This window comes from Apostichopus japonicus, chromosome 19, assembly GCF_037975245.1.
Source record: "Apostichopus japonicus isolate 1M-3 chromosome 19, ASM3797524v1, whole genome shotgun sequence".
NCBI lineage: Eukaryota > Metazoa > Echinodermata > Holothuroidea > Aspidochirotida > Stichopodidae > Apostichopus > Apostichopus japonicus.
This window is the reverse complement of record NC_092579.1, coordinates 2,315,152-2,339,401: the sequence shown is the minus strand read 5'-3', so window position 1 is coordinate 2,339,401 and position 24,250 is coordinate 2,315,152. Positions and strand designations below refer to the sequence as shown.

At 38.3% G+C, this 24,250-nt stretch overlaps 3 protein-coding genes across 4 annotated transcripts; all 3 read left to right on the top strand.

Annotated features, from left to right (window-relative positions):
- Positions 1–1,523: 1,523 nt before the first annotated feature.
- On the top strand, positions 1,524–12,557 carry LOC139959936 (uncharacterized). The gene is made up of 5 exons (XM_071957882.1): positions 1,524–1,680; positions 4,211–4,254; positions 5,121–5,186; positions 5,580–5,643; positions 7,957–12,557. Exons 1-5 carry the CDS (start codon positions 1,612–1,614, stop codon positions 8,464–8,466), a joined length of 753 nt encoding a protein of 250 aa, XP_071813983.1. The 5' UTR covers positions 1,524–1,611; the 3' UTR covers positions 8,467–12,557.
- Positions 12,558–13,096: 539 nt separating this feature from the next.
- Positions 13,097–18,529, top strand: LOC139959935 (uncharacterized). 2 transcript variants are annotated; one of them, XR_011790261.1, is made up of 3 exons: positions 13,097–13,413; positions 14,385–15,403; positions 15,975–18,526. XR_011790261.1 is itself a non-coding variant. In XM_071957881.1 (3 exons), the coding sequence occupies exons 1-2, from the start codon at positions 13,186–13,188 to the stop codon at positions 15,240–15,242; spliced, it is 1,002 nt and encodes a 333-aa protein (XP_071813982.1). In that variant the 5' UTR covers positions 13,097–13,185; the 3' UTR covers positions 15,243–15,403; positions 15,975–18,529. The 2 variants fall into 2 exon arrangements, 1 of the variants encoding a protein (XP_071813982.1); XM_071957881.1 differs by having other exon boundaries at positions 13,097–13,329; positions 15,975–18,529.
- A 967-nt stretch (positions 18,530–19,496) lies between these two features.
- On the top strand, positions 19,497–23,918 carry LOC139959730 (uncharacterized). Its single transcript, XM_071957551.1, has one exon. It carries the CDS (start codon positions 19,497–19,499, stop codon positions 23,916–23,918), a length of 4,422 nt encoding a protein of 1,473 aa, XP_071813652.1.
- The last annotated feature ends 332 nt before the right edge of the window (positions 23,919–24,250 follow it).

The window sequence follows — 24,250 nt, the reverse complement described above, 5'->3', positions numbered from 1 at the left end:
TTGGATGAAAGTCATGAAATCTCACAAAATATTTAGAAAAACACAAACAAAGACTTTTCAGGAATGTGACATCACAGATAGTCAGATTTCAGCAGTTTCTACACAATCTGACAAAACTTTATACTTGAATATCTCTTTAACCGAAAAAGATATTTGAACAGTTTTTTTCAACGTTGTGTTACTTTTATTGTCCTCTTTCACATAACATAATCATGTATGACAACTGAACCAATCCTTTAACTTTCTGTTGCTTGCAAGTGACGTTTTGTTCGTGTCGCTACAAAATGCAGGCAATAATGAAACGTGATACCTTGTTATCTTTAGCTGGACCTGAAATGTCCATCGCTGTATCGTTTATACACTGTGACACCACCATCGATCCCAGAAAATACACACACAGCTTGCTACCGTCGATGACTAGACACTAGTGTACAGTCAATACATATACAGCTACGGTCAATACCCACAACACAGTGTACATAGCAGCGATGCACATCTCAGGTCTAGATAAAAGATGACAAGGTATCACGTTTCATTACTGTCTGCATTTTGTAGCGACAAGCAAGCAACGGAAAGTTAACTTTTTCTGAGAGCACGGCACACGGTTTGGGGCGAGTCTTCAATGCCTTTAAAGTACCCCCCCCCCCAAAAAAAAAAGGATAAAGACCAAGGGTAGGAAATCAAAGGGTTACCAGAAACTGCGCGAGAAAATTCTTTCCCCGGTTCCGTGTGACATATTTCTTTTTTTTTGTATATGAAAGTTATGACCTTGTGTCACATGTTGTTAAGATGAAGCAATGGTCCAGCTCTAACTGTTGGAACGCGGCCCCTGCATTATATTGGCTCCAATATTATAGCACGCTATAGCTAGGGAAGTTTTGTGAGTACGTAATCGACCTGCCACGGTCGTAAATTGACCTCAGGCTCCACAATTAGCCTGCATAGCTTCTTAACACCATATAGACCCTTTGTTTAAACACTGTGTGGAAATATGTTCATGTCTATAATCATACAGCAAAGACCCTCATACACTGAGAAAAAAATACGTGGCAGGCTTTGCCGACTAATTGGTAAAAAGAGGTCATATTACGACCATGGGAGGTCGTTTACGTCACAATCTCAAGAAACTTTTCCATGATAGAATGCCTACATAGTTGGGGTCTATACAGCAGACCTTTAAGCATTAGCTATGCCACTGCTTAATATGGTTTATTGATAGTTATTAGCAAATTAGAGCCGACATCAAGTATTCACTATATTTAACTGTTATTGATAGTAAGGGACACAGACCTCCACTCCATTGTATGTCCACTTTCCATAACAACACGAAGTCTCGATCCCTGGTCCACTTTTATTTTCGAACTAGACGTGGGGTAGGAAGTGACAAATCACATAGGTGTTGTAAATTTGGCATATAAAATATAGCGTTCTCTTTGGTACCGTTTGGCGTATTTTATGTCTACCAAAATGGTCAGGCAATCGTAGAAAAACATGCACAATGTACGACATTACATCATTGATCTTTACGTACATCAGTGCATTTAATTTACAGCGTACAAACACGATTGTTTCTACCAGTTACGCTACTCTGCTACAACTTCTAGCAAAAATATGGATTTGAGCACTTATGGAGAACAAGTGTTTGCGGCAGAAGAAATTAAGCAAAAGAGAATTCGTCACGTAAGTTTATCATACCAGGCACACGCAGAAATCACGAAATATTATCGCCTTTGCCTTGAGAAGCTGAGTATGGGCTCTTTGTTGGAGCCACATAATAACAGTTACACTTGCAGTAGTACACTATATGTACAGTATGTGATGTGGGTTGCAATTTATAGTCCTACCATAGTACCAATGGTAGGTTAGCAAACACAACAGACCTGACCCTAGCCTTGTTTTAACTATTACTGTAGGTTCAGTTAGTAGTACTACGTGTATAATGAAGGTCCAATGATTGGAAACGTATTAGAATATCAGAGCAGAAGATATGAAACATGGTTTGGTGAATTAAGCGTCCAAATGGTGTAAATAAGCATTGCACTGGTGCTTATATCCAGTTCAATAATGATGGCACTCTTATTTAAAACCTGATGTTACTTACAGTACATAAGTGTTGCATTGACCAGTGCTTATTTACTTGTTCTTCGGCTAATATGTTAAACATGCCTGATGTAATTGTTATGCAGACAACTGTCAGAAATACCACACAAGGCATCAAGCCTAGATCCATCGGTTTTGGGTGAAAACCCCTTCCCCATTCCACCTTCCACACAGAATATTTGTAGTTAGTAGCCCAATTTTACTGTAGACCTAACTATACTAATAATTTACATCCAAAATATTCCACAAAATGCACCATATCGTGGCTCTTTTTTTTGTGGGTGGACCCAATTGCCAAAAATGTTTACATTTCTTTGGATATGCTCGTTGGTCTTTTATACAATACACTATTTACACTATTCATATGAGCACTTAGTGTGAATTGACTTTGTAGATGGGATGCACAGTCGCAAATTATACTTTCCTATATGGTTTGATGAGTCCCTCAGCTCACAGACTATGATCAGATTTTGGAGTGTTAGCTCAGTGGTTAATGCCGGTGCCTTCCAATCATAAGGTCCCCAGTTCGAGTCACTCCAAGATTAATGTATGTCGTCCAGTTACAGAGTTGTTGACAATTGACAATAATCATGGACGTTAAATATGAATGTAAGAGACTGACTTCGGTCAGCTTCGGCTTTGATAAGCCAATGAGGCTTCTTCGCGAGTTCCTGCTTGCAGGAGGATCTAAAATATATACGTACATGATCAGGTCTATAAACATGTGCACCATGCATGTGAAATAGTCTGGCTCTGTCTCATCTCTGTTACGGGACCTAAACCTGGTGCCCTTGGCAGAGAGGCGCAGACAAAGTAGAATCATCTTATTTGCTAAGGGCATCTATGGTCAGGCTCAGATCCCTATTGACTGCCTAAGAAAGCCTCTGCGTAGGAGTCGGAACATGCACGATATGCATTTCTGCCAATTGTATGCCAGTACCAATTGCTATAAGTATAGTTTTTTTCCAAATACAATTAGGGATTGGAATAGTCTGCCTTTAGACCTCATTAGTAGTTCCAGCATTCCAGTGGTTCTGTGAATCCTGTCACTTATATCAGTACTCGGGTCAGATTTAACTAGTTATTCTCTTGACGTGTGTGTGGTGAGATATTGTCCCTTTTTGCGGATGTGTCACCGTATCGAAGACGAAGACTGTAATTATGTGTAAGTTTTGCTATGACTCATGAATTACGGCCCAGCTTAGTAAGTTAACCATGAGTGTAATAGTTGCTTAGGAGTTTATAATTTTACATATTTTGATAAAAAAGGCAAAAAAAAAACATTGATTGAACTCTTGGCAATACTGTATATCTGTAGAAGCTGGCCTACTGTATATTCTCACTGATATTGTGGTAGGCATACAGTACTTATAAATTCTGATAGCATCTGCCTACATAGCTAAAAAAATAGAAACCTATAGATAAGTTCTTTTACAACTGAAAAGTTTAGAAAGAACACTCAAGGCATTTCTCAGTTAAGCTGATAGAAGTTACGACCAAAACATACTGAAATAGTGATGATTTGTACAGTACTTACATGCTATTTTATGTCACTTTTGTACAAAACACATTGCGAGAAATGCTTTTTGTTGCTACATGGTTAGCTCAAGAAATATCCCATAATATGTGCCATAATATGGATCATGACTCGTAAGGTTTTCAAACGATTCACAGCATAGCATTTTGGATGTATATGATAAGAACAGTGCACTTTCCTTAAAAATATTTATCTTTATAGTAATGTTGTACAGTACATCATAATAGCAGTCATTACTTTGGCAAACTTGATGCAAGTTTGAATTGTAATACTGATGACCAATCTTTAGGGGCATAAACTTTCTAAAAGTGTTTGCTCCTAGCCCATGTTACCATGGAAATGTGTGGGTGGGGTGGGGTATGCGGGGGGGGTATGAGGTTTGTTCACAAACTTCACACAGCATTTTTCTTCCAGTTGGAAATATTTCATTGTTTTCAACAAAAACCTCATTAAAAGTCTAATATTGAGTTTAAACCAGTATATATATGTATGTAGACAAGTTCCAAACATTCCTGTTTCAGTATGTATATATGTCAATGTTGGTGATTACCATCTGTGATCTTTCATTTCTAGGGAAAAGTTGAATTTTTAGTGAAGTGGAAAGGATGGTCAAACAAGTGAGTATTAAACACATATTTCTTATTTGAAATAATTGAATTACTTTGGAAGCAAATGATTGATGAAATATTGTGATTCAGATGTCATGGATGTGTAACATGGATGTGTTACATGGATGTGTAACATGGATGTGTAACATGGATGTGTAACATGGATGTGTAACATGGATGTGTTACATGGATGTATAACATGGATGTGTAACATGGATGTGTTACATGGATGTGTAACATGGATGTGTTACATGGATGTGTAACATGGATGTGTTACAGTTCAATAGATATCAATTTAAAACTAAGGCTCTGACTTTTGTCACTTTTAAATACTTAAATAATGCTACTGTATACATCTTTGGACTTGCATAGCAATTTGACCATTTTGTGATGTGTTACTGGATAAATTATTTCCTGATATTTCATATGTGGTGTTTTTAATGAAATGGTCACACCTTACCCAAATTACAACTTTTAAAACAAAACCTCTCTTCCATGTACTGTGTGTGTATCTCTGTATATATAAAACTTGTTATGCAGTGTTTGTAACTATTTTGTATCTACTCCAGGCTGTGATGAAAAGATATGACGAATATGAAGAGTGCAACCTGTAAAGTCAGGAAAAACGGCATGAAGAAATGATATTCATATTTGCAAATTTCATCAGGATGCTTAGACTATATTACAGACCAAAACTGAATTTGCCGCTGCTCTATTCTTTGAAATGCTGTGCAAACTTCAAACAGTAGCTAATGCTTGAAGTTAAACATACAGTCCATGTCTTATTGTCATAAGATTTCAGCGCTTTAATGCCTTGTTTCTTGAGCTCTATTGAATTCAAATACCGCAACTTTTATGTGCGTTTCTCTCAACAGACATAATACATGGGAACCAGAAGGTAACATCCTGGATACAAGACTATTGGGTAACTTTGAAGCCAGGTAGGTCATTTCTCTTTTCTGAAGTGTCTATAGATGTATGGGGGTTTTAAGATACTGTGAACAGGAGTTTCACATGATAGCAGCTATTATGAACCACAGCTACTAATGGCCTGTAGACACTATCTTTCCAGCAGATGAGACTGTGCATTTAAATATGTATAAAGAGATATGGAGGAAGTAGAATAATCTGAAACGATACTTCTCTTGAATCTGTTTGAACAAGTTATTCTGCAGCAGCAGTTGTAAAACTTTTTGACACCGAGTCTTAAACCATTTAGCTGTTTAATTTAATACTTGGCAGTCACTGACATGTTTAGTTTTGTCCTATAATCTGTAAATGTTTTACTTTAATTCAAGGCAATTTTCTTTGTTGACTCTCCATTGCCTTTCCAGAGTTCAAAGAGAATCTACAGGTTTTGCCCGTGTGGGGCGCAAACCAAAGAGGGGACGAAGAAAAGTAAGTGTGTTGATATGAAACTTGAAAGAAAATACTAGTTTTAACTTTTGTGTTGTTGATGAGACTCAGCTAACAATCTATACACACTGAAACAGACCTGAATTTAACACTTCTTTACCATTTTTTTTGGACATTCAGGTAGCTTAGAAAAATGATTGGAAAGTCTGTAACTTTATGATGTATACAACCCTTATTAATTTATTGTTATACAATAGGTATTTGTTTATAACAGGGAACACATTTTATTGCTGGTACAGATATTGATGATATTGAAGATAACAGAGCTTGTCTCATTTTTGGTTTCAGAGGTAATCATATTTACCAATGCATTCATGATGGTGTGTAGTTTACAGGGTATGCGTGTGTGTGTGTGTGTGCGTTTGTTTTGCTATCTGACCGAGGACTTGAACAAAAGAATTTCAGGTCCTCGGTTGTGATTTCTAAAGAATCACCACGTCCTTGGAAGAATTTTATTGTATGGGGTATTGTTAAGGTTAGGGTACGTGGATTTGAACAATGGAAAATACAATGGAGTCCTCGGTCTGAATTTAATACAAACATGTGTGTGTGTGTGTGTGACACTAGCCCATTTACAGGATTTAGTGTCCTTTTCCTTTCATAACTTTTGTTCTCAATAGCACAGAAACTAAATTTACAAGGACAAATCTTTTCAAGCAGACAGACCTGACTGAGTAAAGGGGGTTAAAAATAGCAATACGAGAAGTTTTGTTGCTACCAACTTTCTTAATTATCTACTGTTGGCAAGAACAAACTATACATTCAGGTTTCCAACACTTTAAAAGGATTGTCCTTGTGAAAATTTACTTTATACTGATGAAGGCAGAACATATTATTTTAAGCATCCTTTTGGATTTTGCATTCAATAATTGCACAGTTTTCAAGATAACTGCGTTTGGAGTTGACAGAGGGAATCATTTATCCAGTATTGCTATGCAAAATACTATGCAAAATGGTCGATTTGCTATACAAGTGTAACTATGTACAGCAGGTTTTACACAGGAATGCTAGTATTTTAAAATCTGAGCCAAATTCCTGAGCCTTCAATGCCGCTATACAATGTTTGAACACAAAGTTAATTAAAGTTGATACGTTTTGCACCTGAAGTTAATTTGAGGCAAACAGGTGTGATGTCATAGAAAGATGCCTACAAATTCCTTTGTGTTTTTTGCTCTTAATTTACATCCAATTCCCTACTTTAGAATTGGAATACATCTTAAATATGATTACAACTGTCTTTGGCATATTGTTCACTTAACATTGCTATATGGAAAAGTAAATAACTGTAGGCAACCAAAGGTCAACAGAATTACAGCACAAAATAACAAGGTAAAAATACCATTCTGATGTCAGTGTACAAAATAAGACAGTGAAATTCCTTAACAATTTCAATGGTCAATATCTATTTATATGCAAATGTAGGTTTGCATCTTTCACAAGATGCTTAGAACATGTAACTCTTTCATCACATTGAGGTGGAAAAATTAATTTTCCTCAGAATCATCTCTTAAATCATCATTATTTGGTACTGTAACAAAAGGTAATTTTAAATCTCTAATTTTAAATATATACCTGTAACTCCACTATGGTATATAAATGGATGGCTTGATATGTATATATACCAACTACCGACCATGTTGTATTACACCAGTGCAGTACCTAATGTGTGGGACTAGACATTCCGCATTAACTTTCTGGTCTGTGTAGTGTGAACATACAGTAGCACTCTCTTTAACATTCTGGTCTGTTTAGTGTGAACATACTGTACAGTAGCGCTCTGTTAAACATTCTGGTCTGTTAAGTGTGTACATAGAGCTCTGTTTAACAATTCTGGTCTGTTTAGTGTGTACGTACAGTAGCCCTCTGTTTAACAATTCTGGTCTGTTTAGTGTGTACGTACAGTAGCCCTCTCTTTAACAATTCTGGTCTGTTTAGTGTGTACGTACAGTAGCCCTCTCTTTAACAATTCTGGTCTGTTTAGTGTGTACGTACAGTAGCCCTCTCTTTAACAATTCTGGTCTGTTTAGTGTGTACGTACAGTAGCCCTCTCTTTAACAATTCTGGTCTGTTTAGTGTGTACGTACAGTAGCCCTCTCTTTAACAATTCTGGTCTGTTTAGTGTGTACGTACAGTAGCCCTCTCTTTAACAATTCTGGTCTGTTTAGTGTGTACATACAGTAGCCCTCTCTTTAACAATTCTGGTCTGTTTAGTGTGTACATAGCGCTCTTTGTTTCACTCATTTTCTCAAATTTAACCATCACCATCAAAACTTGATCACTTGTATTCATTTCTAGACGCTAGTCCTCAACGATCACTCTCTGGAAAGAGGGCCAAAGATCAAAGTGTTGAAGAGAGCGATATCGTCGCCAGCGAAAGCTTCAATCGAAGTTGTGCCCCGTGAGGACAGAGTAGAACAATGTTCCCCGGAGAAGGAGAAAGATCTCGGTTTAGACGTCTCCGAGATCTTGGAAGACACAACAAGCAAACCAGATACAAATTCACAGACGGAGGAGGAGGAGGATAGAACTATAGAAGTTGTAAAACCTTCTACGGTCGAGGAAGACCAAAGCAAAGCGCCGAAAGATCCACTGGATGATGTCTTCTTGCCAAACAAAGAGAAGAAGAGCTCAGACGTGAAAGTCGTAGAAGAAGAAACTGTCGCATGCAAAAAGGAAGTGATAGATTGGTATCCGAGAAAGGAACTCTTGAACGATGTCATTATTACAGATGTTACGAACAAGGAACTCACCATTACCATCAAGGAATGCACGAAAGCAGAGGGCTTCTTCAGGGGAGCTTCCTGATCTATTCCTTGTTCTTCCTGCCCTCGCAAAGAGAGGCTATCAAAGTATCGGTGATAGCATTTGCGAGTACATGTCAAGCTGCCATCATAATAAACAAGTGTGAAAGAACCATCAATGAAAAAGGGAGGTTAAATCCTGAGATTTGGAAATAATTTAGAAACATCAAAATGATGATGAAAAAGATATAATTATTCCGATGTTGTAAGCTAGAGAACCTAAAAAGGTCAAATAATGAAAGTTTCATTCATTTTTAATCAAAAGATTGGAAAACTTTGAATATACATAACATCTCCTTGAACAGTAAACACAGTGCCTGCCTTGAATAACATATAAGTTTGTTGTTCGTAAGACGTTATGTATTACTCCAGTTACAGTATGCACACATCACCACAATTCTGTCATGGGCAATGATACTTGATAAAACTTATAGCCAGTGCGGTCCAGGATGTATAGATAGGTGTGGCCCTAAGGCTGTTGAAGTCAACTTCCATGTAGGGGGTCAGGGAATGCTCTGACCATGGAGCTATAAACCTGGGATAGCTCCATGCTCTGACAGAGAAAAAAATGAAAATTTTAGACATGAAATGGTGCATTTTCAAAGGTATGTAGGCTATTAATTATGGTTATAATTAAGTCTACATGCAAGGTTGTGCAAATAAAAACTATAAATTCTTTTGTGTGGGGAGGGTGAGGTTGGGGAGGGGTAGGGGGATCTGCCCTTTCTGGACGTCCTGGTTCCACCCCTCATAGTGTAAAACTGACCCAGCATAGTGCAGTGCAGTGTTGCATGAAGATGAGGTGGACATTCCATTACTATGTTGCTCTTGGTCAAACAATTGGGTAGTGACATGTCATTAAAACTATGTTATTAAAACTATGTTGAAAATGTTGTTTGCTTCCCTTTTACTATACCAAACATTGACGAGTGAGAATAGTAATGCCAAGCTTCAAGGAACTAAATTTCGTTTACCACTTTGTTTTGGACTATTTTTTCCCGTTAGACAGCCTGCACATTTGCAAGTTCAGAATACAGGAGAAAATCATTCTTTGGGATGTGGCAAGAAAATTTGGCAGTTTCCCATTTTGAAAAATTGGGAACACATCATTCAATATTACTTTGAATCCTATGCAATATATAGTAGCACTTTAGGATTAACCTTTGAATTTGTTCAGTGAAAACACTGCCAGGATCTTCAGGGCATTCTTGGTGTTACTCTCCAATAGCCCAACACGGCATTATCTCTCTCAGTTTTGTAATAAATTTCCTGATAGAAAAGTCTTTGTAACATGTTTTCCTATACAGCAGTATGTATTGATTAGATTCAAGATATGTTATACCCCTGGCATATGATTGCACCATCAGTTGGATAGTATGGAGCAACCTGGTCCTGGTGCAGCAATATATAGCCCCCAAATCACCTATCAGGCCCAGCCATCATGGTTTGGGCATGGGTGAGAATTTGTTTTTATATTGTTACCTCTATGTGCACAGGTATGGCAGTCTCAGGCTTTCTCTATTGCGGAAAGGCTTTTGTTTTAAGTCCTATTTTGGTGGGTTTTGGGAGAGAACTTTAAGAATTGTACTGAACAGTATTTAAGACAAAAGAAAGTAAATCAAATCTCTTCTTTTTAAAACTTGTCTTCAACCCGATTAGTGATTATAATTTTTGGTCTTTGGCACTTCTGTGGGCCACGGGAGGTCGCACCGGCCTCGTTACGCCACTGTGCGCCATGGTTCTTCCATTATGGAGTTTGAAATATTTGCTTGTTAACTATCGTATCATTTAATCACAATGTATACACGTCCAATTTGACATTCCTTCTTTTGTAATATTTAATTTAATATAAATTAGCATACCATTCATTTGCATTCTACCAATCTACAGATTTAAGAGTCACTGGTTTCAAAGCTGGAAGTGAAACAGTTTACACAGTTTATATGTAATAGAGAAAGAACTGCCAACAGTTGGTAAAATGGTAAACAAAACCAAAGGCAAGAGTTGCTAGCCCAAAATGAAATTGAGATTCTTATTGAGGGTACGGTTAGATATGTTAAAAGGCTGATGACACTGTACCCAATTTGAAAATGATTCTATTTCTTTTTAAAAGTATCCAAAAATATGCCTGTAAAAGTGGTTACAAAATGATTTATGTGATGTTTATTTTCTTGTTTTTTGTATCGTAGTCTATGTGTCATAGCTTATGGTAGTATAATGTGCAAATACAATGTGATCTAGTCTGTAAGCAGTAACGAAGAACTTAAAGAGTTGACTTTCATTCACTCTATAGTCTCGAGAACAGGCTAGGCTGGTTGTCAACGTAGTAGGATAAACTAAAGGTACAACGTGCATAAATGGTATCACAAAACATTGATGGCTAATATGATTGCATTTGTTATTTATGTTTAAGTTGTGGAATTCTTGTATATTTTAGAAAGTATGAGGTAATCATTGTAGCCCTCGTCCAGTTATACAGTTGTTGATAATTGACAATTCATAATCATGGACGTTAAATATGAATCTAAGAGACTGACTTCGGTCAGCTTGCGCTTGCGGGTTTGATAAGCCAATGAGGCTTCTTCGCGAGTTCCTGCTCGCAGGAGGATCTAAAATATATACATACAAAATGTGCTAGAAAGCCTGCCACCCTTAAAGGAGATGAACCCAACCATCATTATTAAGCTATGTGATAGAGATAACTGTGACTGTCAAAAACAACTTCCCCATACAGCTTAGAAAGGAAATCAGGTATTTAATGTTACTTCACATACAAGGTTGACGACTTGATCAAGTCTAAATATGACATCATCGAGCCATTACATTACAAATGCTTGTTTTCCGTAATAGAAATGGCTTTTTGTAAGTGTTGAATCTAAGACACGAAAGGTCTTAACATGAGGTAATGAATGTATTCATTATGAAGGGTCAGTGTCAACACTGTATAAACATAGAGAAAGTAAAAGGTTACGGATCCCAATAGCACTATGACATCACAGATTTACACAATGACAGTGAACAGACATGACATTTAATTTGAGATATCTCTCACACGGAGCATGGTTTGTCTTGGCTATTTGGGGGGGGGGGGGGGGGGGAGTTGTACTTCTCGCAGTCTGTCATATAAGTATAAGGTGATGGGTTTTTTTGTGTCTTGATTAGGGCGTGTTCTCTCATAGAGACATTTTCTTGTCTAATTTTAACCGTCTTCAGTGCCTGGAATAGTAGGCTGACAGTCTTCAGGAATGTCCACTTGAAAACTTAAAGCTACTTAAGCATTCATTTGGGCAAGTACTGATGACCTTTGAACTGTCGCTCGGCTTGCTGCATTGTGTTGTTGATTATCTTGATCAGTTTAAACTGTTGTTGTAATGTTTTCATATTATATATAAAAGACAAATTTGTTGATAGTATTTTACCGTCCACGCGCTTCCGTAGCCCAGCGGTCAGCAAACGTTTAGGCCCGCCACCAAGTAGCTTCCTTGACGACTAAGCTACGACCCAGCAAATCCCCTAGATCCCCTCAGAGGTGATTATTAGAATGCCTGAATGCTAGTTTGGACCATGGACAATACGTTAAATTTTGGTCGCATCCTACAGTTTGGTTTGGTGTCCATGTTTGAAGGTTAAATACGGGTGGAGTGAGGGGGGGGGGGGTGTAGGATCACCCCAATACTTTGTTCTTAGGTAGTGTTTCATAAAACTGAATTGAATTAGTATAGTAAATCCATGTAGCAAAACTGCTCTTTATGCCCCCATGAAATTTCGATTATATCTCCCCAACTTTTTAAAATTAATTTATGGATTCAGCGATGGAACCTTTTGGTGGAACCATGCAAATGCCCCATCAAACAAAAATTATGCCCCTCCAAATAAACACTCCAAATTTGACAAGGTGCCTATGCACTATCCTATCATTCTTTAACAGAAAGTTATTTACCAGTGTATCTTTTCTTTATCATATTAAAAGTGTATAGTGTAAATGAGTTGTTAAGTTTTTACTTTCATATCAAAAGTGATTAAAGCTATGAAGGAAACTTTGTGGCAAACCAACAAAGTGAAAAAAAAAACACAATATCGTGTTTCTGAATTTAACCACTGAGTGAGTAAAACTGTCTTCTTTGTGTCTGGGGGAGCTAGATAACAGATTTGACATGTGTCGCTTCAGGCCAGGGTTTCCCTAACTTTATCCCCCTCGAACACCCTGTGGATGTCAGAGTTGTCCACGAACCCCCCCCCCCCCCCCCACGAACTTTTCGAGACACGACATGTGTCATTATTATACTATAATACGCATAACAGTGCTTCGTAAAAGATCAAGTTCCATAGTGTAATATTGTAGAGGTTGTCGACTTATGTACATTACTAAATTATATGATATATTAGATTTTAGTTCAACAAAAAGTACTCTAGTTTTGACTTTCAGAAACGTCTCACGAACCCCCTGGGATGGACTCACTCACTCCTGGGGGTTCATGCACCCCAGTTAGGGAACCCCTGCTTCAGGCAAATGTTATCATTTCTTCCGCATGGAACAAAGCACCCCTGGGACAATGGGTTGAGATGGACGGGAAACTAGGGGGAAAGATGGACGGGAAACTAGCAGTAGAATAGGACGATTGGTGTCATACCTACACTGTAAAACCCAACCGGTAGATGAGCGTTCTGAACAAGGGTTATGACAGTCAGGATGACTCAATAATGTTAAAATAAGCGTTACAACATGATTTACGTAAGTTTTATGCGGAAACGTAGATCAACGTATGAAGATATCGTTGTTTCAACTTGTGATGGTCGAGTATCAAAACATTTCTACATGAAAACGACTGGAAAGAGAAGACTGTGCGTATTTGCAACAAAATTACCGGTAAGTGATCGCTCGCGCGCGTATATCGACTAAGTAGATAACATACGTCAGGGGCCAGCTTTTCCAAGTCTTGGATGATTTACGGTTCGTATTTAGAATGATTAATGCTCAATACAGTAATGATATTCGCAAAAATTCGACTGAATCAGAAATATGTTGTTAAAATTAGCCCAAGTCAAAGTTAAAAACTTGCAGCATGAAATTATATGCGTGATTGAATTGGATAAGAAAAGTTACTATTTCAACAGCCTAGCCTACAAAATTTATAAGCTCCATTTCACGTTGAACGTAGGCTGTGCATTAGGTTAGGCTATAGAGCTTTACAGATAGGCCTAACCATTAACAGTTAGTTACACAGTGTGAGACAAAGGAGTAAAACATTCGGTTCATCAGCATGAGCTCATGTGGTTAATACATGGTACTGATTAGCAAATTTGAATGAGGTATAATTTAGAGATATGTTTGTTGTGATTGGCAGTGATAGTGGTCATTCTGTACTAGCAAATATACAAACTATTATTGTTGATAAAAACAATGGATGGCTTGTAGTAAAATTGCATAAATCTTTCAAAGCAAAATTTTTCAAAGCCACATTGGAGCATACAAAGTGACAGAGACTGAAAACTATGATCAAGTAGTTTGTCCAGCCTCCAGGTAATCTTAAAGATTACTACCCTCTAACTTCCTACACTATGAGAGAAGCTAAAGTGGTTGTGTTGAAACACTGTAGATATACATGAAGAACAATAGGAGTTACCCTAAGTTGAGTTGTCTGTGATAAAGCATGAGCCTTACTAAACGTTGAAAGATGCAGTACTTGGATGACATTTACATGCAAAATTTCTACTCATGCAAGTAGCCAAGAGTAGATGTACAGTAGATCAGCTGCCATACTGCATATTTATGCAGTGCATTTGGTATACTGCAGCTGAATGGGTTGTTGCACTTACTGCTAAAATATTACTATGTGGTACAGTACTGTAATTCTAAGGGGAGTGTACGAAACGATATAGCCAGCTTCTAACTCACTTACATTGTTCTCTTTTCATGCATAGGATTGCTCAGAAATTGATACTATGTACAAATTGAGGGTAGTGTTGTCACCAAAGGACATTCAGAAGGTGTCCCTTGAGCAACGTCCAGAGTCTGTTGAAAACCTTATGGAAACTTTGAAAGATAAGTTAAGCCTTGAAGGCAGTTTAACTTTGCAATATGCTGATCCAGACTTTGGCGGTGAGATGGTGAATCTAACTAATGCAAATGATTTACCAGAGACATGTGCATCTGTCCAAGTGATATACACTGAAATTGCTGAAGATCAGTGCTATCAGAGTAGTACACCCTCACTGTCATCTGTCGGTTCGTTCGGAAGCTCACATGACACTATGAGTGTTAGTTCAAATGATGACATACAGTCGGTAGAAGCCAAACTGAGACAAGGGTGTTGGCCAGAGGTCTTTCAGGTACCTAAAGTAGGCCCAGAGCTTGAACTGGTTTTTGAAGATGGTAATAGAAAGTATCTGTCAGAAGGAAAGAAGCACCTTGACTTAAGCAAAGATCACAAAAGTCAGTTCCTTGATGCGATTGCTAACCGCATTTGGGAGTACAAAGCTTATCCAACACACATGGAATACACTGAAGTAGCAAAAGCAATCATGAGGACCTATCCTTGTTTGGCTGAAAAGGGAAGTTCCTCTGGCTATGATGAAATGCTTAACAGCATCAAATTTAAGATGGGTAATCTTAGAGCAAAAATGAGAAAGTTGGACTGCATGGAACTAAACGTTAACTCAAGGAAGCGCTCCTACCCTGGAATGTCTTCATCAAAACACAAAAAACCAAAGAGAGCAGAAATAAATTACTTACCAGACATTCCAATTGGAGAAGATGCAACAAGTATGGAGTCTTATTGAGAAAACTTTTGCACAGAAGTTCAAAAGAGAAACAGGGACATGGACAAGATTTTAAAAATGATGATAAGGACCTATGCATACCGTAGACAGGACCTGGTCTTAAATGCGCCAGCCGTCAACGAAATGGTAGAAAGATGCCCGCCTTATTTCTTCCCAGTGAAGTAAGTTCCTTAATTGTTCATTAACTTATTGGGGGTGCTGTCTCCTTCACTAAAATTGAACATTTTGTTTTGTATTTTTCATGATATAGTAGCTGCAGTGTATAATGAGTAGTAAAAGTAATCACAGTGGGTGATTAGTGTTAGAGATGTTTTATTTCTTATGTATAAAATTTTGGTAAAATACAGAAAAAAAGAGATACAAAGTATGTGGTCTAATATGGTGCAGCAGGGTGATCTGATCAGTAATTAGCATTTTAAGCATTTTTTAGCATTAGTAATTAGTATTTTTTAACCCATGGATGTCAGTCACCATTACTATTTTGTTTGTCACTAATATCTGCACTAAATACCTGTAAAATTAGATTATAACTGTATATTATATATGGTCTTACCCAGGATTCCGATTGGCAGTTGACTACCATCGACAAATGCACTTACAAGTTGCATTTATACTCTCACCTTGGAAATTGCTTTCTATAATATTGCTACCTGGCAAAAGGGAGCCATCTTCTCTTCATGGGGCAAACTTAACTAAATATTGTTTTCTACATTTCTCATTTTATTCTTTCAGTTGAAGGCTGAGTTTTCGAGGTTAAGCAACCTTGCTCTGGACAGCAGTTTCTTTTCTTCACAAGACCAACACCTTGACAGAATGGTGGAAATATTGTCAACCACACAAAAGTTTCAGAACTTGTTTCACTTTGAGACAGGGGTAGGCTATATAACTCATTCTGTAGTGTATGGTATGATCAGATAATACAAGAGCTCATTCATCTATATGCTTGTTTTAGCAATACTTAAAATACAGTAAATAAGAGTACATACTTGTTATTATAAATTACCTTGTGACAATTTAACAGTTACATTTTGCATTGTGTGTACAATATTACATGCAAAACTAGCATAAAGGTATGCTGTATTTGCCCCATATATGCCAGAAATTCAAATATGGTTACCTTTGGTAGCATAAAGGTACTGTATGCTGTATTTGCCCCAAATACACCAGAAATTCAAATATGGTCACCTTTGGTCAAAATTCTTACACTGTTTTTATTACCACCTTGGAGGAAATTTACTTTAATTTTGGTTTGTTTCATTTTTGCATTCTACTGTATATGTTAACAACACCATTGGTTTATTTGATCCATCGTAAGTACAAATTGTGTCCTGGATATAGATTCAAGAAAAAGGGACTGCTGAATATTTTTGCTAATTGACAGCTTAAACAATAATATTCTTTAGTTAAAGAAGTTAATATATTGCTGTTTTAGTGTAATTTATCAACAAAAAATAAACCGTCAGGCTACTTAAATAACCCTCTTAACAATTTGAAACCATGCCTGTGGCATTACATTCCATTATAAACATTCATAGTTATCATGCATCTGAAGTGTTTAAATAGTTCATGTGGTGTCCAGAGAGATATTGCAAAACTCCATTTGTTTGGTAATTATCTTGTTTCTTGGTAAATCTTGAAAATGTGTTGAAACAAATTGTAATATGGAACAGGATGCCATGGGAAATTGTTTCTCTGCTTTTACATTTCAACTTATGAAGAATTGTTGATTGGGTGAATAGGCACTAATAATAATCATTGTAATAATCAAAGAGCGAAACAAAGCTAATTTTATGATATGCCGATGTTTTCTTCAGGCAGAGAAATGATATAATAGCCCACACCTCTAGTGAGTTGGAAGGGTCCAAAAATGTCTGAAAAAATTCTATCAGGCTTAAACTCTAGTTTACATTTTCATTTTTATTCAGAGCCATTGTTTGTCAAATAAACACTTTGTACTTGCTTAGTTATGGAGAATTTCTAACAGCTTGCTTGCATCAATGTGATTGGTATAATAGTATATGTTTCAGAAATAATTTGCAAAATTTGAACTTACAAACATGTTCATCCTAAACAAAGCCCAATGAGGGATGTACTGTGAAATCATTTACAGGAAGTCAGTATTAATATTATATATACTGATAAAGGAAAATGCATCAGATATATCTGTGTTGTGATGAAACTATTCAAATCACAGTAATATAAGTGTTTGAAGGATCCAAAAACTGGCAAAAGACAGGATTGACAATGGAATTCTTTCAAAGTATTTTGTGTTTCAAATGGGTAAAAATAAAGTGTTTTGCTGTAAAGATCTAAAAACAAACATTTTTCATTATGACTTTACTTTGCATGCTGGTTTTCATGAGCAAAGACTGTTGTGCTTCCTCTCAGATTATTAAAAGAATTTTACAGAGTTGCTTTATCTTATGATTAAAATGTAAGTTTTGAGTACAAAGGACCAAACAGGGGCTATTTGCTGAACCCTGGCTTGATTTCATATACCCCTTTCTAGGATGAAAGGTTGTATGTGATTCCCCAAACATATCCTTAGCTTTCATGGGAACTAGTTTCATGGTAATTTCTAATATAAGGGATCAAAATATCCTGAAAAGAAATTTTTCATATCATTGAAAAGATGAAGTTCCTGTTCTATGCTTGGTTTTCACAATTGAACAATGCTCTTATCCATCATAACTAGTGTTTGTCATAAAAACAGATGCAAGAACAATTGTTCGCATCACTATAGCTTTGCTAATGACAACTTTAAGTGCATTCCTTTAGTTAATGAAACATTGGTGTTTTGAGCATCGTTGCCTATTTACATGATGATGTAATTATGATTCACCTATAAAACTATTTGCCACAAAATTAAAAGTCTTTAGCTAAAACAATCATATTGTAAATGGCTGAGAGGAATGGTTACTTCTTTCTTCTTGGCTTTTAACAACATTGGTTATATCCAGCAGCCATAACATATTAATTTTACTTCTGTATTTCATACCAAAGAACACATGCACTTGAAATTGGTATTTACTATCTCAAATGAATCATGGAAATGAATGATTGCAGCAGGCATGTACCCATGCTCCATGTTCTTCTGTATCTCACTATTGATACATTTTGGCATTGTTTCCACCGATAAAAGTATTAAGCACTTTTTATGCGTTTGATTATTTCTTCTATTTCCTTGTTAAAGTACATTGTTACTGACTTCAGAGGTTGAAAATAAAGTTGTATTGTTAACATAGCAATATATAGTTTTCTTTACTAAAATTGTCTGTTGTCATAACTCAATTAAATTGAGGTAACCCGCTGCCTAGAATATGCCAAGTGTCAAGTTTTTGAGGGAAATTTGAATCCTCCGTAGGTTAGGGAGTTGTTGTGTTTTGCGGTCCAACAAGTCCGCCGTAGTTTGCTTTTGTTTGTAGATATGTAGGGCAAGAATGAGCGCTACGCATAGGTGCGTTACGAAATTTTAGGCGTGTTACGTAATTGTCTTGTAGTCTGAATTTCAGGCTGGTAGTAATTAGCTTCCTGCTTTGTATAGCGCGAAGACGTTGGTAACAAAAGGGGTAGGATAGTGAAAGAACCAAGGTATGTGCGGGTATAGTGTCATTGTCGTATGGAGCCACACCAGAGAAAAGTTGGGTACAGTCCATCGTAGACCTTTGCCATGTAACGTGTCTTTTCCCCAACGGTCTGACTGCGTTAGTTTTCGCAACAGCTAGAAAGCTGCCTCGTTGCCAAAATCACTTTCAAGGGTTATATATAATATCTGAGCAAGGGCGTCAGAGTATAGCGAAGGTAGATTAGAGCTTTATTAGGAGGAGTTTCTGCCTGATGTCGAGACGCCAGACGCTTGTCGAGACCAGTTTCCTGTTGTGTGTTTAGAGCCATTTTTCCATCTAAATGGTGAGTTACACGTTTTCTTTTCCCTTAGAGAGAGAGAAAAGGTATCACCCTTCCAAGGTGTAAAAGTTGGCTGACCCGTGACAAATGGGGGCCTGTCCGGGAAATTTAATTCTCTCACTTGTTCAAATAGGTGTACGAAAGGGTCCATATTATCTTATTCTGTATTGAGATTACTAATTGTTCATGTTTCCGTTGCTTTTCAGGAGGCTGGTCTGGACCAAGCGTCTCGGCGTCTCTCGTTCGTGGGACATTGGCAACTCCAGTGGTTCTATTTCAAGTTCTCTGTATATCGTGAGTTTAATCGTGATTACTTGTGTATTTGGTGTATGTCCTTCATTAGGAGTCATGGCCAAAATTGGGGATCTGGAAATCCAAAAACTTGTAGAAATAGGATCTTCATTTGGACTCGAGGGGTCCGATTTGCAAACATTCGTGATGAATGAAAGTGACAAATGTAAACTTCGTCGCGATGAAGAAAGGCAGCGTAGATCAGAAGATAGAGAATTGTTGCAATTGCAAATTGACCTAGAATCACTTAAGAAAGAAAATGCTACAAGTGGCAACTCTGGTGATGCTCATAGGACGGTGACACAAAAAGCCAAACCACCGAAGCTACCATGCTTCAGTGAAAGCGATGACTTGGATGCCTATTTAGATCGTTTTGAAAGGTACGCGGGTGCGCAGAAATGGGAAAGGCAGGACTGGGCGATAAATCTCTCGTCGCTTTTGACTGGTAAGGCACTGTTTACTTACGGTACGCTTCCTAGTAGCGAGGCTAACGATTACGATCGGTTGAAGCTAGCGTTGTTGCGTAGATACAATCTAACTCCTGATGGCTACAAAATCAAATTCAGATCTTCAAAACCAGACAAGAATGAAACGGCAACCCAGTTTGTGTCAAAACTATGCAAATACTTTGATAGATGGATTGATACCTCCAAGGTAAAACACGAATATGATACTCTTAGAGAGCATTTGGTGTTGGATCAATTATATCAGGCTATCCCAACAGAGCTGGCAATTTTCATTAAAGAAAGAAAACCAAAAAATCTTAGCGATGCTTCTAAACTAGCTGATGGATATTTGGATGTCCATAAGGGATGGGGTCGAATGAGAAATCCATTCAGTAATGTGGTTGATTACAGACCTAAAACAGAGGCAGTTAAACAACCCCCAAGAAATCAATCGTCTGTGCCCAGGAAAACGGCAGTATGCTATTATTGCAGAAAACCGGGTCATTTTTGGAAACGATGTAGGCTGGCCCCCAAATCGTTTGTTCCAACTATGGCGATGCTTGTTGACATTGTTCGAACGAGTTGTGAACTTGATGAAGTTGACCAACCGGACATTGATGGAGTAGAGGGTGATGGGAGGGATGAACAACCCAGCGAAGCTGAAACCCCCACCATGATTTCGTTTGCTAAAGTGGATAGGCCAACAGATGACGTGTTAGTAAACGATCGTTTGGAACTTAAGTGTGGCTACACAATACCTATTGTAAATGCAGTTTCTAAATTAGTCGAAACAAACATGCCAGTAGCTGTGGGATTCATTGGCGATGTGAAGGTGCAAGTACTCCGTGATACTGGTTGTAATGGCGTTGTAGTCAAGCGCGCATTGGTCTCCCCAGATATGCTCACAGGTGAATTTGTCCCTTGCGTACTTGCTGATCAAACTGTACGCTATGTTCCAGTAGCATCTGTCCCAATTGATTCTTCCTACTATGTTGGCACGGTCTCAGCAGCATGTGTGGATAACCCCACGTGTGATGTACTGATCGGTAATATCCCTGGTGCGTGTTTACCATGGCAACCAGATCCTAAATGGGAACCACAAAATTCGAAGTGCGACCCCCCAGAAATCGTAGGTGCGGTGCAGACGCGTAGCCAAGCAAAAGAGAAGCCATTTAAACCACTTAAAGTAAAAGAACCTATGCCGGACATTGTGGACGCGGATGAGCTCAAAAAGCAGCAGCAAAGTGACCCCTCCTTATCGAAGGTCCGTGAGAAAATAGGTCAAATTGTCAAGCACAAAAGCGGTAGTTCTGCGACTTTTGTCATGCGAAATGGTATTCTCTGCAGAGAATTTTCGAATCCAGGCAAACCAGGCGACGCTACAATTCGGCAAGTTGTTGTGCCCACAAAATTGAGGCAAAGCGTCATGAGTATCGCTCACGAATCGCTCCTTGGCGGCCATTTAGGTACACAGAAGACTGTCGATCGGATTCTGTCCAATTTTTTTTGGCCTGCGCTTCAGGCGGATGTACGGCGTTTTTGTAGATCATGTGACCTGTGCCAGCGCACGACCCCAAAAGGTAAAGTCTCTAGGGTACCACTAGGCTCTTCCCCAATTATTGATGTGCCATTTCAGCGCGTGGCAGCTGATATTGTCGGTCCCATATTCCCATCATCTGAACGCGGCCATCGCTACATCTTAGTGCTAGTTGACTATGCGACGCGCTACCCCGAAGCTGCCCCTATGAAGTCGATTGAATCCGAAAAGGTAGCTGAGGAATTGCTAAATATATTCTCCAGGGTCGGATTTCCGCATGAAATTCTTACCGATCAAGGTCCACAATTCATTTCTAACGTAATGAAGGAAGTAGGAAGACTCCTCTCCATCGATCAGTTAACTACAACCCCGTACAATCCTAGGTGCAATGGCTTGGTCGAAAGATTCAACGCCACCTTGAAATCTATGTTACGCAAAATGTGTGATGAGCGCCCTAAAGATTGGGATCGGTACATTGACCCGCTCCTATTTGCCTATAGAGAGACACCACAGGGCTCGACCAAATTCTCCCCATTCGAACTTCTATATGGTAGGACTGTAAGAGGCCCAATGCAAATCCTAAAAGAACTGTGGACGAATGAAACTGAAGAAACTGAAACCCGAAACACGTATCAATACGTCATGGATCTCAAACAAAGGCTGAGTGAAACGTGTAGACTAGCTCGCAAAGAGTTGCAAAAATCTCAGGCAAAGTACAAATCCTACTATGATAGGAAAACCAAACCAAGAAAGCTTGTTGTGGGTGACGAAGTGTTGCTCTTACTGCCAACAGATCAAAATAAACTATTAATGCAATGGAAAGGTCCCTATGTCGTGTCAAAGGTCGTGAATGAGGTCGATTACACTATCGATATGGGACATGTGCAAAAGACCTACCACATAAACATGTTGAAAAAGTACTTTAGGTCAACCTCCCAGGTAGTCGGAAATTCACCAATTTATGTGTCAGAATTGTTGGAGTTGACTGAAGCGCCAGTAATTAACGAGGATGTGGTAACTCTAGATCACGAGTGTAATCTTGCTTCCAAGAATGACATGATAGGTCTCCCAATTGTAACTCCGAAAGAGAAAGTAACTGATGTCCATGTTAATACGAATCTTTCAGAAGGCCAAATTCACAAAATTGAACAGTTGATTTTCAGTTATCCTGATGTATTCACGGACTTACCAGGAAAAACAAACCTTGGTGAGCATGACATCAAACTCATCGACGAGGAACCTGTAAGAAAAAAGGCGTATCCTGCACCCCATGGCTTAAGGCATGAAATTCAAACAGAACTTGGCCAAATGTTAGAAATTGGTGTAATAGAGCACAGTGACAGTCCATATGCGAGTCCGTTGGTCATTGTTAAGAAGTCTGACGGCACAAACAGGTACTGTGTCGATTATAGGGCATTGAATGCGAAAACTATATTTGATGCTGAACCAATCCCTGATATTTCAGAAATCTTCACAAAACTTGCAAAAGATTGTTTCTTTACCAAATTGGATTTATCAAAAGGGTATTGGCAGATACCAGTCAAAGATGAAGTAAAGCCGTTGACTGCTTTCATCACACACCATGGTTTATACCAATTTAACACGATGCCGTTTGGGTTAATCAACTCGGCAGCTACGTTCAGTCGTGTCATGAGAAAACTACTGAAAGGAATCCCAAATGTTGACAATTACATAGATGATATTTTGGTTCACACTGCCACTTTCGAAGATCATTTAACTGCACTTGAAGAGATCTTGAAGCGCCTGAGGGAGCATAATTTGACGGCAAAACCATCAAAATGCTGTGTTGGATATGGCGAGGTCGAGTTTTTGGGGCATATAGTCTGTAAAGGAAAGATTTCCCCAAGACCAGAAAAACTAGAAGCAATTAAGGATGCACCCCGACCTCAAACTAAATCCCAATTAAGGTCCTTTCTCGGTCTTGCCGGATATTATCGGTCGTTCATTCCAAACTATGCGGAAGTAGCAATACCCCTAACAGATAAATTGAAAAAGGGTGAACCCAACAAGATACGATGGGAGGAGGCACAAGAGCGATCATTCCGGTCTCTAAAACATAAACTATGCGACTCTCCGATACTTCATCTACCCGACTTGGAGAAACAATTCATATTAAGAACTGATGCCAGTGATGTTGGTATGGCCGCTGTATTGCTCCAAGAAAGTGAGGAGGTAAAGTTTCCAGTTGCATACGCAAGCAAAAAGTTCACCAATGCTCAGAAGAATTACTCTGTAATTGAGAGGGAATGTTATGCGATTGTGTGGGCAGTTGAGAAATTCGAACCATATCTTTATGGCACAAACTTTGTTATCGAGACCGATCATAAACCCCTCAAATGCATTCAAAAATCTAAGGTCGCAAATGGGCGCATAATGCGTTGGGCATTGATATTACAGCACTATCGATACCATATCAGGGTCATTAAAGGTCGAGACAATATCGGCGCAGATTTTCTTAGTAGGGCTATCGCGTAAATTTCCCAAGGAAAAGTTATAGGTATAACATTTTCTTAAGGGGGGAGTTTTGTCAAGTTTTTGAGGGAAATTTGAATCCTCCGTAGGTTAGGGAGTTGTTGTGTTTTGCGGTCCAACAAGTCCGCCGTAGTTTGCTTTTGTTTGTAGATATGTAGGGCAAGAATGAGCGCTACGCATAGGTGCGTTACGAAATTTTAGGCGTGTTACGTAATTGTCTTGTAGTCTGAATTTCAGGCTGGTAGTAATTAGCTTCCTGCTTTGTATAGCGCGAAGACGTTGGTAACAAAAGGGGTAGGATAGTGAAAGAACCAAGGTATGTGCGGGTATAGTGT